This window comes from Oncorhynchus masou, chromosome 26, assembly GCF_036934945.1.
Source record: "Oncorhynchus masou masou isolate Uvic2021 chromosome 26, UVic_Omas_1.1, whole genome shotgun sequence".
Taxonomy (NCBI): domain Eukaryota; kingdom Metazoa; phylum Chordata; class Actinopteri; order Salmoniformes; family Salmonidae; genus Oncorhynchus; species Oncorhynchus masou.
In genome coordinates this window covers 3,391,048-3,409,555 of record NC_088237.1, presented here as the reverse complement: position 1 = coordinate 3,409,555, position 18,508 = coordinate 3,391,048, and the positions used below count along the sequence as shown (strand labels likewise).

At 41.5% G+C, this 18,508-nt stretch overlaps 1 protein-coding gene across 4 annotated transcripts in view; it reads right to left on the bottom strand.

Moving 5' to 3' along the window:
• The window catches only part of LOC135514645 (diacylglycerol kinase delta-like), a 125,179-nt gene that overhangs the window by 43,015 nt on the left and 63,656 nt on the right, over window positions 1-18,508 (bottom strand). For 3 of the 4 annotated variants that reach the window (XM_064938108.1, XM_064938110.1, XM_064938111.1), the window contains 9 exons: window positions 15,929-16,023; window positions 15,723-15,822; window positions 15,284-15,554; window positions 14,624-14,770; window positions 14,212-14,340; window positions 11,568-11,664; window positions 11,059-11,211; window positions 10,066-10,162; window positions 9,457-9,564 (listed from right to left, as the gene is read on the bottom strand). In XM_064938108.1, coding sequence (XP_064794180.1) covers window positions 9,457-9,564; window positions 10,066-10,162; window positions 11,059-11,211; window positions 11,568-11,664; window positions 14,212-14,340; window positions 14,624-14,770; window positions 15,284-15,554; window positions 15,723-15,822; window positions 15,929-16,023 — 1,197 coding nt within the window. The remainder of the gene's footprint in view (window positions 1-9,456; window positions 9,565-10,065; window positions 10,163-11,058; window positions 11,212-11,567; window positions 11,665-14,211; window positions 14,341-14,623; window positions 14,771-15,283; window positions 15,555-15,722; window positions 15,823-15,928; window positions 16,024-18,508) is intronic. The other variant, XM_064938109.1, reaches the window with a different exon arrangement.

Sequence of the window (18,508 nt, the reverse complement as noted above, 5' to 3'; positions counted from 1 at the left end):
TCCAATGCCTCGTAAAGAAGAGCACTTACTGGTAGGTGGGTAAACGTAAAAAATCTGTAAGCAGTCACCGTCCTCTCTGACAACTGAGTTAGGAAGGACGCCTGTATCTTTGTAGTAACAGTGTATTGATAAACACTCCAATGTGTAATTAACAACTTCACCATACTCAAATGGATATTCAATGTCTGGTTTTCGTACTTTACACATCTACCAATAGGTGCCCTTCTTTGTGAGGCATTGGAAAACCTCCCTGATATTTGTGATTAAATCTGTTTGGTCCTTTGCCTTATTTGACTTGGTAAGCAAATGTTTACTCTTGAACTTATTCAGGCTTGCCATAACCAAGGTGTTGAATACTTATTGACTCAGACATGTCTGTGTTTTTTCAAATTAATTTGTAAACATTTTGAAAAACATAATTCCACTGACATTATGGGGTATTGTATGTAGGTCAGTGACAAAAAAAATCCAAATGTAATTGATTTTAAATTCAGGCTGTAACACAAAAAATATTTAAGTCAGGGGGTGTGAACATACTGTGCCTTCAGAAAGTATTCAGACCCCTTGACTATTTCTTCATTTTGTAATGTTACAGCCTTAGTCTAAAATGGATTAAATAAAACAATTTCCTCAGCAATCTACACACGAAGTGAAAACAGTGTTTTTAAAATGTTTGCAACTTTATTAAACACCAAAGACAGAAACTTATTCACACCATTTGCTATGAGACTCGAAATTGAGCTCAGGTGCATTATGTTTCCATTGACCATCCTTGAGATGTTTCTACAACTTGATTAGAGTCCACCTGTGGTAAATTCTATTGATTAGACAAGATTTCGGAAAGGCACACACCTGTCTATATAAGGTTTCACAGTGCATGCCAGAGCAAAAACCAAGCCATGAGGTCAAGGGATAGTCCATAGAGCTCCGAGACAGGATCGTGCCGAGGAACAGATCTGGGGAAGGCTACCAAATCCTTTCTGCAGCATTGAAGGTCCCCAAAGAACACAGTGGTCTCCATCATTATTAAATGGAAGAGGTTTGGAACCACCAAGACTCTTCCAAGAGCTGGCTGCCCGGCCAAACTGAGCAATCGAGTGAGAAGGGCCTTGGTCAGGAAGGTGACCAAAAACCCAATGGTCACTCTGACAGAGCTCTAGAGTTCCTCTGTGGAGATGGGACAACCTTTCAGAAGGACAACCATCTCTGCAGCACTACATCAATTAGGCCTTTATGGTAGAGTGACCAGATGGAAGCCACTTCGCAGTAAAAGACACAACAGCCCGTTTGGAGATTGCCAAAAGGCACCCAAAAGACTCTCAGACCATGAGAAACAAGATTCTCTGGTCTGATGAAACCAAGATTGAACTCTTTCGCCTGAATGCCAAGTATCACGTCTGGAGTAAATAAGGCACCTTCTCTACGGTGAAGCATGATGGTGGCAACATGATGCTGTGGGGATGTTTTTCAGTGGCAAGGACTGGGAGACTCGTCAGGATCGAGGCAAAGATGCTCTAGAGCGCTCTGGACTTCAGACTGGGGCGACCTTCCAACAGGACAACGACCCTAACCACACAGCCAAGACAAGTCTCTGAATTATCTTGAGTAGCCCAGCCAGAGCCCAGACTTGAACCCAATCGAACATCTCTGGAGAGACCTGAAAATAGCTGTGCAGCGACACTCCCCATCCAACCTCACAGAGCTTGAGAGGATCTGCAAGCATCGTACCGAAGAAGACTTGAGGCTGTAATCACTGCCAAAGGTGCTTCAACAAAGTGCTGAGTAAAGGGTCTGTTTTTTTCTTCTGTTTTTCATTTTTTATAAATTAGAAAAAATGTCTAAAAAACATTTGTTGCTTTGTCATAATGGGGTATTGTGTGTAGATTGATGATAGGGAAAAACATTTTAATACATTTTAGAATAAGTCTGTTACTTAACAAAATGTAGAAAAAGTCAAGGGGTCTCAATACTTTCCGAATGTACTGTACACACTGAGTGTAAAAAACATTAAAAACACCTTCCTAATATTGAGTTACACTCCCTTTTGCCTTCAGAACAGCCTCAATGTGTAAGGGCATGAACTCTACAAGGTGTCGAAAGCATTCCACAGGGATGCTTGCCCATGTTGACTCCAATGCTTCCCATAGTGTCAAGTTGGCTGGATGTCCATTGGGTGGTGGACATCAGTTGAGCGTGAAAAACCCAGCAGCATTGCAGTTCTTGACACACTCAAACCGGTGCGCCTGGCACCTACTACCATAACCCGTTCAAATTCACTTGAATCTTTCGTCTTGCCCATTTATATTTATTATGGATCCCCATTAATGCAGTTTATACATTTTTAAAAACATGACAATATATTCACAGATTTCACAACACGGTGTGCCCTCAGGCACCTACTCCACCACTACCACATATCTACAGTACTAAATCTCTATTTGGTAGGAAGTTTACATTCACTTAGATTGGATTAATTAAAACTAATTTACAACCACTCCACAAATGTCTTGCTAACAAACTATAGTTTTGGCAAGTCGGTTAGGACATCTACTTTGTATATGACACAAGTAATTTTTCCAACAATTGTTTACAGACAGATTATTTCACTTATAATTCACTGTATCACAATTCCAGTGGGTCAGATGTTTACATACACCAAGTTGGCTGTGCCTTTAAACAGCTTGGAAAGTCATTGCTTTAGATGTTTCTGATAGGCTAATTGACATAATTTTAGAAAATTTGAGGTGTACCTGTGGATGTATTTCAAGGCCTATCTTCAAACTCAGTGCCTCTTTGCATGACATAATGGGAAAATCAAAAGAAATCGGCTCATTCTTGTGAGCAATTTCCAAACGCCTGAAGGTACCATGTTCATCTGTACAAATAATAGTACGCAAGTATAAACACCATGGGACCATGCAGCCATCATACAGCTCAGGAAGGAGACGTGTTCTGTCTCCTAGAGATGAACGTACTTTGGTGTGAAAAGTGCAAATCAATCCCAGAACAACAGCAAACGACCTGGTGAAGATGCTGGAGGAAACAGGTACAAAAGTATCTATATCCAGAGTCAAACGAGTCCTATATCGACATAACCTGAAAGGCCACTCAGCAAAGAAGAAGCCACTGCCCCAACACCGCCATAAAAAATCCAGACTATGGTTTGCATCTGCACATGGGGACAAAGATCGTACTTTTTGGAGAAATGTCCTCTGGTCTGATGAAACAAAAATAGAACTGTTTGGCCATAATGACCATCGTTATGTTTGGAGGAAAATGGGGTAGGCTTGCAAGCCGAAGAACAACATCCCAAACATGAAGCACGGGGGTGGCAGCATCATGATGTGGGGGTGCTTTGCTGCAGGAGGGCCTGGAGCACTTCACAAAATACATGACATCATGAGGAAAGGAAATTATGTGGATATATTGAAGCAACATCTCAAGACATAAGTCAGGAAATCAAAGCTTGGTCGCAAATGGGTCTTCCAAATGGACAGTGACCCCAAACATACTTCCAAAGTTATGGCAAAATGGCTTAACCTCTTTTGGGTATGGGGGCATTATTTTCACGTCCGGATGAAAAGCATGCCCAAAGTAAACTGCCTGTTACTCAGGCCCAGAAGCTAGGATATGCATATAATTTGTAGATTTGGATATAAAACACTCTAAAATTTCCAAAACTGTTAAAATAATGTCTGTGAGTATAACATAACTGATATGGCAGGCGAAACCCCGAGGACAAACCATCCCACCCTCAAAAAAACATTTTCAGCCTACCACTGTTTTCAATGGCTGACACTTTTATTGGCGAAATCCTCCCAGATTGCAGTTCCTAGGGCTTCCACTAGATGTCAACAGTCTTTAGAAAGAGTTTCATGCTGGTTTTTGGATAAATTAGCCAGAAATTGTAGTTTTTCTAGGTGGCTCCCAGTTTGGCTGTAGTGTTTCCAAGTGCGTGGATGAGAGCGTGTTCTTTGGTATTTTTCTCCGGTAAAGGCAATAATGATTCTCCGTCTTAAATTTTTAAAAGTTTATCAGTAACGTTTGGTATTCATTTTGTATGCATTTTGATGGACGGAAACTGGGTGGATTATTGACTGAAGCGTGCCAGCAAAACTGAGTTTTTATGGATATAAAGAAAGACATTATCGAACAAAAGGACAATTTGTGATGTATCTGGGACCTTTTGGAGTGCCAACAGAAGAAGATCATCAAAGGTAAGTTATTTATTATATCGCTAATTCTGACTTTCTTGGTGCACCTGCCTGGTTGAAATATATTTTTCATGCTTTTGTATGCGGGGCGCTGTCCTCAGATAATCGCATTGCGTGCTTACTCCGTAAAGCCTTTTTGAAATCTGACACAGCGGCTGGAGTAATAAGAAGTTAAGATTTATTTTGATGTATTACACTTGTGATTGTATGAAAGTGAAATATTTATAAGTCTGTAGTTTGAATTTTGCGCTCTGCAATTTCAGGTGGGACGCTGCCCATAGGAAGTTAAGGACAACAAAGTCAAGGTATTGGACTGGCCATCACAAAGCCCTGAACTCAATCATATTGAATATTTGTGGGCCAAACTGAAAAAGCGTGTGCGAGCAAGGAGGCCTACAAACCTGACTCAGTTACACCAGCTCTGTCAACCAACTTATTGTGGGAAGCTTGTGGAAGTTTACCCGATACGTTTGATCCAAGTTAACCTCTCTGCGCACGGAACCCGCTAGCGGGCTGAAATTCCACAACATACGGTGATCGCTATATAAATAGTCATATTAAACATTCACATTAATATTAAACAATGTCTCACATGTATCGAAAGCCTAGAATCTTACTAATCCAACTGCGTTGTCAGATTAAAACAATTATTTACTGCGAAAGAATGCGATGCGATTATCTGAGCATAGAGCCCCATAAAAATAAAAATAAATTTAACCAGCACAGGCGTAACATAATCAAAAACTGCATTAAAATAAATCGTTTACCTTTGACGATCTTCGTCTGTTTGCAATTCCAATGCTCATTGTTACACAATGCATGATCTTTTGTTTGATAAAATCCGTTTTTATAGCCTAACACAAAACATTTTGTGAACCGCTTGTGTCGTGAATTCCGTCTCATTCCATTTTCGACGACACATTCCAGGTAAATAACCCACACAGAACGTGACTTTTCCAGTCATGTTTGGTTTCACTGCAATCAACTGGTTTGATTGTAACACAATAGTAACACAATCAAACGTGATGGGCTATTTTGCGGGACGTATTGACTGAAAGAAACCGATTTGAAGACAACAAGTCATGACATCATTGTGCACCAATGATTTGCCCGCTGTTTCGTTGATTGACTGTCTTTTAACCCAATGACCACTGTTCGTCTTGAAATCTAGCTGGGTAGATAGCCAATGAGCTGAGCTAAACGGCAATACGCCATGTTTATGTGTTGCAAGACCAACCCATGTAGTAAGCGTCAGCGTAAAGTGAGTCATTTGTTATTGAAGTTTCATACCGGAAAGAGCTACGCATATTACGCACTGCATTGTTTGGTGAACGCGCAGATTCAGCTGTTTATATATCAATCATTATGGCGACTAAGTCAGGGAAAGCTAAATCTAAGTCTAGATATACAGATGTACACACAATTTTAGATTGATTGGGAAGGTGAGACAGAGATTGTTGTAGGACGCTTCATTTAGCGATTGTGGAGGAATAATTTTTGAACGGGAGAGGACATCGTTTTGGACTGGTAAGTTATTATCATGCTAATGCCCTTGTTTGAAATTAATAATATAAAATATTATTTGTGATTTTTTTTTTTACATTTAGAAGCAATATATAAACATGTAATGTCATGAAATGTGAGATGCGTGTGCCTGCCGCCCCACCCCAACCCACATTAAATAGCCTATTTGAGGCTGTTGAGGAGAGGGCAGGACCACATCAATGGCCAAAGTGAAATGGAGACAGTAGATACAGCTGGTCTGTTGTAATATAATAAAGACAGTAGATCTAGCTGGAATGTCATAATATAAAAGAGACAGTAGATCTAGCAGGTAATAATAATATATTCAACCTAATATATTCAACCTACAACTCTCTATATATATATCTGTTTATTATACCTGTTGATACAGGGCTCATATGTGAAACTATTCTAACTGAACATTTTCTTTCACGGTGACACTGACTCCGAATGGGAGTCTTATCCAGTGTCCTATGTGGTGTTAGGGGGCAGTATATTCATTTTTGGGAAAAAAATGTTCTCGTTTCAAACGGGATATTTTGTCAGGAAAAGATGCTAGAATATGCATATAATTGACAGCTTTGGATAGAAAACACTCTAACGTTTCCAAAACTGTAAAGATATTGTCTGTGAGTATAACAGAACTGATGTTGCAGGCGAAAGCCTGAGAAAAATCCAATCCGGAAGTGCCCCAAGTTTTGAAAGCGCTGCTTTCCAATGACTCCCTATTCAGCTGTGAATGTACCATCAACGAGCTTACGCTTTCTACGTATTCCCCAAGGTGTCTTCAGCATTGTGACGTAGTTTTACGCATTTCTGTTGAAGAACAGCCGTAGGCGGCAACATTGCGTAAGTGGTCACATGGTGGCTCCGAGAGAGATTCTCGCGTAAAATACAGAGGTAGCAATTACTCCAATCGGTCCTAGTGAAAAACGAATTGTCCCGACGGATATATTATCAAATAGATATTAGAAAAACACCTTGAGGATGGATTCTAAACAACATTTGCCATGTTTCTGTCGATATTATGGAGCTAATTTGGAATATTTTTCGGCGTTGTGGTGACCGCAATTTCCGGGCGATTTCTCAGCCAAACGTGAAGAACAAACGGAGCTATTTCGCCTACAAAAATAATATTTCGGGAAAAAATTAACTTTGGCTGTCTACCTGGGAGTCTCGTGAGTGAAAACATCCAAAGTTCATCAAAGGTAAACGATTTAATTTGATTGCTTTTCTGATTTCCGTGACAAGGTTGCCTGCTGCTAGCAAGGCATAATGCTATGCTAGGCTATGATAAACTTACACAAATGCTTGATGACTCCTTGCTATCCCCAGCCCACCTGGCCATGCCGCTGTTCCAGTTTCAACTGTTCTGCCTTCGGCTATGGAACCCTAAACTGTTAATTTTTACTCTTGAGGTGCTGTCCTGTTGCTCCCTCTACAACCACTGTGATCTCCACCCGGCACAGCCAGAAGAGGACTGGCCACCCCTCATAGCCTGGTTCCTCTCTAGGTTTCTTCCTAGGTTTTTGCCTTTCTAGGGAGTTTTTCCTAGCCACCGTGCTTATACACCTGAATTGCTTGCTGTTTGGGGTTTTAGGCTGGGGCTATATACATTGATTTGATTTGATAAGAGGACTGAGGGTCTTCCAAATATTGAAAGTGTGTAAATAGTTACCCATGTTATTTTGTAAATGTATATATATATTATTATTTTTTTATCAATTATTTTTTATCAATTATTTTTATTATTTTTATTTCATTTTTTTTCCATTTATTTTTCTCAATTTTTTTTGGGGGGTGTTAGAATATCATTTTGGTATTTTGTATATAGTTATTTGTTTTAAAATGTATACCTTCACCAATTTGGCCACTTGGGTACATTTTGGGCTACTTGTGTGGGACACTTGGGTGACTTCATGACAAATGTCATGTAGCACACTCATTTTGGAAGTTATCATTCTGAAAATTTGCACAAGTACTGTTGCCCTCTTATATTTTTTTACTGAAATTGTCCCCATAATCCTATCTGAATGTTTGTTTTATCTTGTTCATTTTAAAGATGATGATACAAAAATAAAATAAAAAAACATATGTTTTTTTTCATTGTTTTATCTAAACCAGGTCTATTGTGTGTTATTCTCCTACATTCAATTCACATTTACACAAACTTCAGAGTGTTTTCTTTCAAATGGTACCAAGAATATGCATATCCTTGGTTCTGTGCCTGAGCTACATGCTGTTAGATTTGGGTATGTCTTCAGGTGGAAATTGCACAAAGTAGGGGGGAGCTGCAAGAATTAAACAATTTAAAGGCAATGCTACCAAACACTAATTGAGTGTATGTAAACTTCTGACCCACTGGGAATGTGATGAAAGAAATAGAAGCTGAAATAAATCATTCTCTCTACTATTATTCTGACATTTCACATTCTTAAAATAACGTGGTGATCCTAACTGACCTAAGACAGGGAATTTTTAAGAGGATTAATGTCAGGAATTGTGAAAAACTGAGTTTAAATGTATTTGGCTAATGTGTATGTAATCTTCCGACTTCCACTGCATCTACAGTACTAAATCCATGTGTATGTAACGGGCGTATGTTATTGTGTGTGTGTGTGTGTGTATGCATGTGTTTGTGCCAATGTTTGTGTTGCTTCACAGTTCCCGCTATTCCATAAGGTGTTTTTTCATCTGTTTTTTAAATCTAATTTTACTGCTTGCATCAGTAACTTGATGTGGAATAGAGTTCCATGTAGTCATGGCTCTATGTAGTACTGTGTGCCTCCCATTGTTTGTTCTGGACTTGTGGACTGTGAAGAGACCTCGTCTTGTGGGGTATGCATGGGTGTCCGAGGTGTGTGCCAGTAGTTTAGACAGACAGCTTGGTGCATTCAACATGTCAACACCACTCATAAATAAAAGTGGTGATGAAGTCAATCTCTCCTCCACTTTCAGCCAGGAGAGATTGACATGCATATTATTAATATTAACTCTTTGTGTCCATTCAAGAACCAACCGTCCTGCCCTGTTCTGAACCAATTGCAATTTCCCTAAGTCCTTTTTTGTGGCATCTGAACACACGACCGAACAGTAGTCTAGGGCCTGTAGGACCTGCCTTGTTGATAGTGTTAAGGCAGAGCATTGCTTTATTATAGACAGACTTCCCCCCATCTTAGCTACTACTGCATCAATATGTTTTGAACCCTCTGAATGGCATACATACACAATCCATGTCTCAAGGCTTGTTTTTTAACCCATCTCCTCCACTTCATCTATTTAACAAGTGACATCAATAAGGGATCATAACTTTCACCTGGATTCACCTGGCCAGTCTATGTCATGAAAAGAGCATGATTTATACACTCATTGTATATCTCATATGTGGTTAGTCGCACATGAACGCTGACTGGGGGGGGGGGGTTGATGTGAAATGGGTTAGATTTGTTCAGGGGGTATTCTGGTTTTGTAAAGGGAAGGGGATGAATAATAATAATTATTATTATACAAATATTACGAATACATGCAATTTACATAACAAAGACCTAAAGATGCTTTAGTAACATTAAACACGAAAATGTGGAGGAACAATGTGAGTACTGCTACAATGTCATATAATCTTTATGTATTAGTGTTATAAAAAAATATCCAGCTGCCTATAGAGTCATATTGTACTTATGCAACAACAACACAAAGAGAGGGTTTTGATGACACTTACATCATCCTCTTTGGTCCCGCCCCAGAAGTTGGTGCCGCCTGCATAGCTTGGGATGTTCAGGACAGCTATGCCCTGCAGGCTGGGGAGGGGGATAGGCCTCCCGTCGCACTAAACACACACACACACACACACATTATCATACAGTAACAGAACAAAACTGTCTGCATATGTTCGGTTACAAACTCCCACAATCACAATTAACACCACCAGACATTAATTGAAAAGTCTAAAAACGGATATGCCAATCCCAGATTGCCCAACAGGGTTAGGGTCAGGGTTATGGTATGACAGTCAAGTCTCTTTAGTGTATGGCACACTGAGGCGCATGACACAGATAAAATAGTATATGACGTTCATCATTGTCCGTTTTTGTCTGTTGAAATGTTAACGCATCTCTGCTTTTTTTACGGATTTGCGCACGAACATAGGCAAATATATTGTTCTTTGTCGTACAAGTTTTTTGTTGGACAATTTCAACTCATCTCCATTGTCATTCATCCTGCAATGGATGACACCCATTGAAAAACCATTGGCTCCACCCAGAATATTCAGACAAAATCTCAATGTACCCTTAGTTGCACCAAATTGGCTACTGTTGTGTTTTCTTACCTCCAACAATACCTTCTGCTCTAGGTTCTTGTAGGTGCGATGCAGCAGCTCCTTGGTGCCCAGAACCCCGTACCACATCATGTTTTTGGTGCGACTCCTTAACACAAACCGAACCACAAATGAACACAGTGACTGAGCCACAACACACACACACACACACACACACACACACACACACACACACACACACACACACACACACACACACACACACACACACACACACACACACACACACACACACACACACACACACACACACACACACACACACACACACACACACACAAACACAAAGAAATGTACTTTATGTTCAACAAACAAAGGTTAGGCTCTTTGTGGAGAGCAGTAGCACAGAACTGGAAGAAATTGCTATTCTAAAATTGCTATTCTAAAGGACAAAACACACCGCTGCCACTCACTGCTTTTAGCCGTTGGTCTTTGCGGTATGTGTCGGAGCTATAAACAGATTTGGGGTGTTTCTTCCAAAAATGCTTGATTTTGATGTGGCAATACAGACATTTTGCAAAGATTTCACGTAAATGCACTGACGGGGACTCATTTCATACAATTCTGAGCATTTTTCCTTGGCTAACGCTGTGTTCTTATGCTCAAACATTATAAGAAAATCAAAGTGGGCCCCAATTGGTGTGCCCTTCTTGCCCGGTCAGCCAAGACAAAAATACTCCTGAATTAATAGTTTTTTGAATTTTCGATTCTCCCCGACTGTCTAGGTTTTACTTAGGTGATTGTTATTTCCATAATCTTTTCTACATACTTTATGTAATTTTTGTCGTATAAGTTTGCACTGAGACCCAGACCCAATCTATCAAACCCTGTGTATTGAGACCGTGACCAGACCAACACTGTATTTATGCAGTCTCAAGACAAAGACCACGAGATCAGACTCCATCTCTGCTTATCACCCTATCCAGTACTGGGTGTATCTGGTTTAGTTAGCAGACAAGAGGCTCTGCCTCATTCCTTAGTTACCTGCACTTCTCTGGATGCTCATCCCTCTTATTGTTGAAGTCCAGTGAGATCTTAGCATGCTCATCCCTCTTATTGTTGAAGTCCAGTGAGATCTTAGCATCCAGGCCAATCCCAAAGTAGTTGTTCATCACACATTTCTCAGTGTAGCAGTCACTGAAACCAAACACAGTATATGGTCACTCACAACTCTGGGGCAAAAGGTAGATGATGATGAGGTTGGGCTTAAAGGGATAGTTCACTTCAAATGCATGGGGAAAGCAGAAACATGGAAAGAGGAAGGCAAAATTCATTTTCAATACATCACTAGCTAGTTCAATCCATTTCCACTAGCATTGCTCCATGCTCCAAAGACACTGGTCAGGAGATTCTTGACGTTGTTTAATAACCAGCTAAAAACCTACAAACGGTTTGGATGAAATAACAACAGTTGAGTTGAAAATAATCTAAAACCTAAAAAGTTAACTAACCCTTTAAGGGAAGGAGGAGATAGACTGAAACAGGACACTCACAAGGTCTCTGGGTCGCAGCTGAAGGAGTCAGCATTGACCAACAGTCTGCTGATGACTGAACTGCTGGAGAGGGAGCCAGAGATACCAGCCTTGAGACCTGAACACACACATAAACACACACACATTTAACACACACTGACAGATAATTGAGCACAAAGAGAGCAAAAGTAAATCACAGGAATATAAAGTATAATATTGTTAAAAGTCGGTGCACTAGAGCTGAGCGACTAACCAAAATGTCAGCAATTTTTCGTTATTTAAACAACTAATTGTCCAACGTTGGTTCAATTATTTGAATTCAATTTTCTGTGAGTTCAATGAGCTCAATGTGAGTTTCTCTAGAGATTAATCAGATCATGCCAAAACTGTGCGTTGTAGTTGGGAGCGGTAGTGTCCTACAGGCCAATGTTCTACATAATTATCAAGTTTTCTGGGCTACCCTAACTACAATGACCATAATCCATTGCGTGGATACTTGTCTGGTCTGTGTTTCTTTTTCGCCTGCTACGTAAGGGACAGAAGAATGCGGATCATGAGGGGATACATAGTAGGCAGTTTCTTCGCAAGGTATATTTACCTGAAAATACATGATCTAAGTGATTGATAGTTGGTATTCAGCAGTCCTAAATGTATGCCTTATTTACAGTTGAAGTTGGAATTTACATACACCTTAACCAAATACATTTAAACTCAGTTTTTCACAATTCCTGACATTAATCCTAGTAAAAATTCCCTGTCTTAGGTCAGTTAGGATCACCACGTTATTTTAAGAATGTGAAACGTCAGAATAATAGTAGAGAGAATTATTTATTTCAGCTTTTATTTCTTTCATCACATTTCCAGTGGGTCGGAAGTTTACAAACACTCAATTAGTGTTTGGTAGCATTGTCTTTAAATTGTTTAACTTGGGTCAAACGTTTCGGGAAGCCTTCCACAAGCTTCCCACAATAAATTGGGTGAATTTTGGCCCATTCCTCCTGAGCTGGTGTAACTGAGTCAGGTTTGTAGGCCTCCTTGCTTGCACATGCCTTTTCAGTTCTGCCCATACATTTTCTATGGGATTGAGGTCAAGGCTTTGTGATGGCCACTCCAATACCTTGACTTTGTTGTCTTTAAGCCATTTTCCCACAACTTTGGAAGTATGCTAGGGGTTATTGTCCATTTGGAAGACATATTTGCGACCAAGCTTTAACTTCCTGACTGATGTCTTGAGATGTTGCTTCAATATATCCACATAATTTTATTTCCTCATGATGCAGTCTATTGTGTGAAGTGCACCAGTCCCTTGTGCAGAATAGCACCCCCACAGCATGATGCTGCCAGCCCCGTTCTTCACGGTTGGGATGGTGATCTTCAGCTTGCAAGCCGCCCCCTTTTCCTCCAAACATAACGATGGTCATTATGGCCAAACAGTTCTATTTTTGTTTAATCAGACCAGAGGACATTTCTCCAAAAAGTACGAACTTGGTCTCTTTTTTAATGGCGATTTTGGAGTAGTGGCTTCTTCCTTGCTGTGCGGCCTTCCAGGTTAAGTTGATATAGGACTCGTTTGACTTTGGATATAGATACTTTTGTACCGGTTTCCTCCAGCATCTTTACAAGGTCCGTTGCTGGTGTTCTGGGATTGATTTGCACTTTTTGCACCAAAGTACGTTCATCTCCAGGAGACAGAACGCATCTCCTTCCTGAGCGGTATGATGGCTGGGTGGTCCCATGGAGTTTATACTTACATACTATTGTTTGTACAGATGAACGTGGTACCTTCAGGCATTTGGAAATTGCTCCCAAGGATGAACCAGAACCAGACAAGAGGTCTTGGCTGATTTCCCCATGATGTAAAGCAAAGAGGCATTGAGTTTGAAGGTAGGCCTTGACATCCACAGGTACACCTCCAAGTGACTCAAATTATGTCAATTAGCCTATCGGAAGCTTCTAAAGCAATGACATCTTTTTCTGGATTTTTCCAAGCTGTTTAGAGGCAAAGTCAACTTGTAGACTTCTGACCCATCTGAAATTGTGATACAGTGAACTATATGTTAAATAATCTGTCTGTAAACAATTGTTGGACGAAGTAGACGTCCTAACCAACTTGTCAAAGCTATAGTTTGTTAATAAGACAATTGTGGAGTGGTTTAAAAACTAGTTTAATTGACTCCAATCTAAGTGCATGTAAAACTTCCGACTTCAACTGTACTTTGCTTTGAAGAACTACTAAAATAGTGATTTTGTCAGACAACATAGGCAGCAGTCCTATAGAGATGAGATGATTACTTGGAATTAAATAATATGATCAAACAAAACAAATGTTATATATACCAGCTGAAATATTTTATTAAAGTAAAGTAATGTGAATAACTGATGGTTAGTAAGTGATTAACAGTAATGGGCAGTCACTACTATCCAGGGACTTGTATTAATTGTTTTATTCTGTGTTGTCACAGCATTCAACCCACATAATGCATAGTGCATTTGTTTAAAAAAGATATTGAAAATTGTGATTTGTTTTTTATAATCGAACAGACTTCAAAAAGCACTAATCGCACAGCACTACAGTGTACAATAGTGTCCAAGGGAGTAGGGGTTGATTTGGGATTGGGGAACTGAGGGCCCTCGGTACAGAGCTAGTGAGAACTTATGCCTTTACTTGGGTAGAGGATCTTGGTGTTGAGCATCGGCATGTTCTCGCGACTTCCTGTCTGGGCGGGAAGTAACGCAGAACTGCCCACTGACAGGCTTCCTTTGCTGATGAGCTTCTCACAAGGAGTCTTGGACACTATAGGATGAAACAAAGACACAGAAAGACATGAGACACTGGGATCTTGATTAAAGGCCCACTCCTTAAATTTGAAAAATGCACATTTATAAGTGATAATCTTCAATACTAAATAGGCACGCATCTTTAATTAAAATCATCCGTTTCGTCTGGGCCGTGTTCATTTGGGCATGCAATTAAAAACAATTTAAAAGGTGATCCTTCCCTGGTTCGGACTGTTTTCTTATGTTTGGTACCAAATTAACACGACCCAGGTTAGGAGACTCAGGGTTCAATGACTAACCTCTGCGGACTGGATGGCTCCTGGTGCTGTTACAGGCGTTCCCGCTGTAGGACGACTGCAGAGACAGCTTGTCCTGCTCTTCCTCCTCCTCCTCCTCCACCCCCAAAGCAAACACCTCCTGAGTCTGGGCATTCTGCTCGTCCACCGCTGATAGAAGAATGGAGAGAAAGACCGTTCAGAAACAAGAGAAGGTATGTTGAAAAAGTAGAGAGGTAAAACCACTCTCTTTTGGATAAGTATAGATAGCAACTATATTATATGGGGGTCGGGGTACATCCATTCCATTTCACTTCACTCAATTCAGGAAGTTAACTGAAATTCCTATTCCAATAACTATCATACGGGTGGCAAGCCTGATCTGAGACTGGCCACAAGATTGCCCAGGAGTCCTGCTCTACTGTTGCAATGCTTATGGCATTTAAGTTTTCGTCTGTCCTCTGTTTTTATGTAACATATGAAACATCAAGTATGCCAAGTCGGTCAGTATAGTCTACTATGTTTTTTTACCACAGACAAAAACTTCCCTTACAGGACAAATAACCTTACTGTAAATCTAATTCCAATATTCAGAATTGCTTTTCACGGAAGTCTTTCAGTTTACTTCCTGAATTGACCCATACCAATTAGAACAGAAGTAGCGGTAGGAAGGTAACATCTCACCTTTCTCAGTGTGCTCGATTATCTGCCTGATGGCTTTCTTCAGGCTGTTGGCTCTCAGCATCAGCTGTTCCCTGGGTTTAAAGATGGCCGTCAGGGGCCTGGGGGAGCACGAGATGGTGGCGGGTGCGGGCGACGATGGCACCAGAACTCCCTCGCCCTCCTCCTGCTCCTCAGCGATGGTGGGGGGGGGGGCAGGCATCATAGTAGATGCCTGCGCCTCCTCGTTGAGCGTCTTCAGCAGCGAGTCCAGCTTTTCCCTCAGAACCCCACACTGCAACCAACCGACCAATCAACACAGCTCTGATTCACTTGATTAATGCAAATATGGCTGGAGGGAGTTTCCACCATATTTCCTAAACCAGTCATTTACATAAAATCAGTGAAGGGATGTCAGCAAGGTGATATAATTGGTACAAAGCCATGGTTCCTCACAGCTTACCTTCTTGGCCATAGCCTCTGACTCCTCGGAGCTCTCCTTGTTCTTCTCGTAGGCCTTCCCCACTCGAGCCACAAAGTCCTTCACTGTTTCACACAGTACCCTACGAACATGCACAACACACAACACACTCAGGGCAACGGAAACCTACACCTAAGAAACGGTATGGAGTGAGCAGGCAGACAGACTGATTGAAGCGACAAACATACTTAGCTGAGGAGATGACCACTGAGTGCTGATCTGAAGTCAAGATCTTGGACAGGTGGGCTGCCACAGAGTCTTCGTAGGTCAGAATCTGTTGCACCTGTAGCACAGGTAACACTCAAGGTCAAAAACAGGCTAGTCTTCAGGAATGTGTCTTGAACAGCAGAGCATCACCACCTATAGTGCAACATACAGTGCATTCGGAAATTATTCAGACCCCTTGACTTTTCCACATTTTGTTACGTTATAGATTATTCTAAAATTGATTAAATCCTCGTGTCCCCCCCATCAATCTATAGTCACAGCCATGTATATTCCCCTTCAAGCCGATACCACAACGGCCCTCAAAGAACTACACTGAACTTTATGCAAACTGGAAACCAGATATCCTGAGGCCACATTTATTGTAGCTGGGGATTTTAAAAATGCAAACTTGAGGAAAATGCTACCAAAGTTGTACCAATACATTGGACCACTGCTACTCAACTTTTTGAAAATGCCTACAAGGCTATCCCCCGCCCTTCCTTCGGCAAATCTGATCACGACTCCATTTTGCTCCTCCCTTTTTACAGGCAGAAACTCAAACAGGAAATACATGTGCTCAGGTCTATTCAACGCTGGTGTGACCAATCAGATTCCATGCTTTAAGATTGTTTTGCACACACGAACTGGGACATGTTCCGGGTAGCCTCTGAGAATAACATTGACGGATACACAGTTCATCAGGAAGTGTATAGGAGATGTTGTACCCACTGTAACTATTAAAACCTACCCAAACCAGAAACAGTGGATAGATGGCAGCATTTGCTCAAAACTGAAAGTGCGAACCACCGCATTTAACCATGGCAAAGTGACTGGGAATATTGCCAAATACAAACAGTGTAGTTATTCCCTCCGTAAGGCAATCAAACAGGCATAACGTCAGTAGAGACAAAGTGGAGTCACAATTCAACGCCTCAAACACGAGATGTACGTGGCCGGGTCGACAGACAATCACGGACTACAAATGGTAAACCAGCCACGTCGCGGACACCGAAGTCTTAAAGTCCAACTTCACCCGCTTTGAGGATAACACAGTGCCACCAATGCAGCACGCTACCAAGGACTGGGGGCTCTCCTTCTCTGTGGCCGACGTAAGACATTTAAGAGTGTTAACCCTCGCAAGGCTGCCGGCCCAGACGGCCTTCAGAGCTGCCGGCCCAGACGGCCTTCAGAGCATGAGCAGACCAGCTGGCTGGAGTGTTTACAGACATATATTAACTCTGTCCCTATCCCAGTCTGCTGTCTCCACTTGCTTCAAGATTGTTTACATTGTACATTGTTCCTGTACTCAAGAAAGCATAGGTAACTGAACTAAATGACAATCACCCCGTAGCACTCACTTCTGTCATCATGAAGTGCTTTGAGAGGCTAGTTAAGGATCATATCACCTATACCTTACCTGACACCCTAGACCCACTTCAATTTGCTTACCGTCCCAATAGATCCACAGACGATGCAATTGCCATTGTACTGCACTCTATCCTATTCCACGTGGAGAAGAGGAATACCTATGTAAGAATGCTGTTAATTGAATTGAGCTCAGCATTCAACACAATAGTACCCTCCAAGCTCATCATTAAGCTCAGGGTCCTGGGTCTGAACCCTGCCTTGTGCAATCGGTTCCTGGACTTCCAGACGTGCCACACCCAGACGGTGAAGGTAGGAAACAACACACCTCACAAGGGTGAGTGTTCACCCCCCTCCTGTACTCCCTGTTCACCCATGACAGCATGGCCACGCACACCTCCAACTCAATCAAGTTTTCCGATGACACAACATTAGTAGGCCTGATTACCAACAATGACGAGACAGCCAACAGGGAAGAGGTGAGGGCCCTGGGAGAGTGGTGCCAGTTAAATAATCTCTTACTCAACGTCAACAAAACAAAGGAGCTTATTGTAGACTTCAGGAAAGAGCAGAGGGAGCACACCCTTATACATATCGATGGGAGAGCAGTGGAGAAGGTGGAAAGGAGGCTGAAGAAATATGGCTTGTCACCTAAAACCCTCACAAACTTTTACAGGTGCACAATTGAAAGCATCCTGTCGGGCTGTATCACCGCTTTGTACGGCAACTGCGTTTGGGTGTTCACTTCTGCAAACATTTGGGGATTTATTACACTTTGTTCATTGTCACTTCCTGTTGTACACAGAACAAGGAAGAGCTCAGTTTTGTTTGTTTGGAAAGTTTATTGTTTAAAAGTATATTGGAAAGTTTTTGGTAGCTACCTAGCTTCTTATGTTGGATCCCGTGAGGCAGTTGGCATCAGTTGCTGGGACTGCTTGCATCTTTACAGCTAGCTGGACATCAAGCTAGCGAGGTGTTCTTGAATGCAGCCCACGACGCAGTTAGCCATTGTGGCTGGGACCCGCGGATTGTCCCGAGTTTGTGGCTGTCTAGATCCTTGCTGTTTGTTGTTTTCAATTTTCCCTGTCACCTGCCCTGTCTGGAACTGCGAGGTGTAACAGCCTAACATACATTGCTTGCTACCATGACAAAGACCAAGCCGGCGGGAGTACCGTTGAGGACAGTGCCAGTGGTGT